Source organism: Triticum dicoccoides, unplaced genomic scaffold (genome assembly GCF_002162155.2).
Source record: "Triticum dicoccoides isolate Atlit2015 ecotype Zavitan unplaced genomic scaffold, WEW_v2.0 scaffold83907, whole genome shotgun sequence".
Taxonomy (NCBI): Eukaryota; Viridiplantae; Streptophyta; class Magnoliopsida; order Poales; family Poaceae; genus Triticum; species Triticum dicoccoides.
Genome location: NW_021303969.1, coordinates 1 through 986, shown reverse-complemented (window position 1 = coordinate 986; position 986 = coordinate 1). Strand labels below are relative to the sequence as shown.

Below are 986 nucleotides of genomic sequence, written 5' to 3'. Positions count from 1 at the left end.
TACTACAAGGAAAGCTGGTGGAAATAACATTGCCTAGCTTTGCTACGGCCATTTAGTTAGCCAGATGCATTCATGCGCGACGCATGTGAAGCTGGCGCGATCAAATTAGGCACGGAGGTACCCAAATGCATTCATGCACGGCGCATGTGAAACGGCCACGCGCAAATTAAGCATGGAGTTGGAGAGGCACGTATAGCTGCCGCAGCCCCGGTCTCACCTGCTAATCCGTGAGACCTGGTCTCATAGAATTTTTTTTCGGACGGACGCGTGCTGCATGCACTCAGGTCCCATCCCGCGAACAACCATATATACCACCTCCTGCAAAGCCAGCCACACCCCATCCATCTCCGTCCCCAGTCCCCCACACACCTCACCAGGGTAGCAGCATAGTACTCTCCATGGCGGCGGCCAAGATCGCCGTCCTCCTGGTCGCGACCGCGCTCTTCGCCGCGTCAGGGGCGGCGGACCCCCAACCCCCGCAGCTCGCAACGGAAGCCCAGTGCTGGCCGTGCTACTCCTCCTGCATGCACACGTGCGACGACGGCCACGGTGTCACCCCCGCCCCCGATGTCAACCGTTCTCAGCCAGCCGCCCACCCAGCCGTCGACAATGGTGCAGCGGCCGCCTCCGTCCCTGTCAACTCTACCGACGGTACTGCAGTTGTTGTACACTCCACCGTCGGCACTCTAGCTGCCATCCACAAAACCGATGGTTCAGGCGCCCCCATTGCTGACGGCTATGACGATTACAAAGGTGGCAACAAAAGTGACGGCGAGGGTTACTACGAGAAATACTTCGAGTGCAAGAAGAAGTGCATCGTCGATTGCTACAAGGACCTGCCGCCGGTGTGCTACAAGATGTGCATCTCCGAGACCTGCCTCACCCTGCCACCATGTACGTATATATATACCACCCTGCAAACAAGAAACATGCATCCTACTCTTACACTCCCTCTGTTTCATATTAGTTGTCGCTGAAATGGATTT

At 56.8% G+C, this 986-nt stretch overlaps 1 protein-coding gene across 1 annotated transcript; it reads left to right on the top strand.

Annotated features, from left to right (window-relative positions):
* Positions 1-383: 383 nt before the first annotated feature.
* Positions 384-977, top strand: LOC119348070. Its single transcript, XM_037616450.1, has one exon. It carries the CDS (start codon positions 399-401, stop codon positions 975-977), a length of 579 nt encoding a protein of 192 aa, XP_037472347.1. The 5' UTR covers positions 384-398.
* The last annotated feature ends 9 nt before the right edge of the window (positions 978-986 follow it).

Excerpts from the sequence above, each read along its gene's own strand:
- LOC119348070 (XM_037616450.1), top strand. The coding sequence starts at position 399 with ATGGCGGCGGCCAAGATCGCCGTCCTCCTGGTCGCGACCGCGCTCTTC.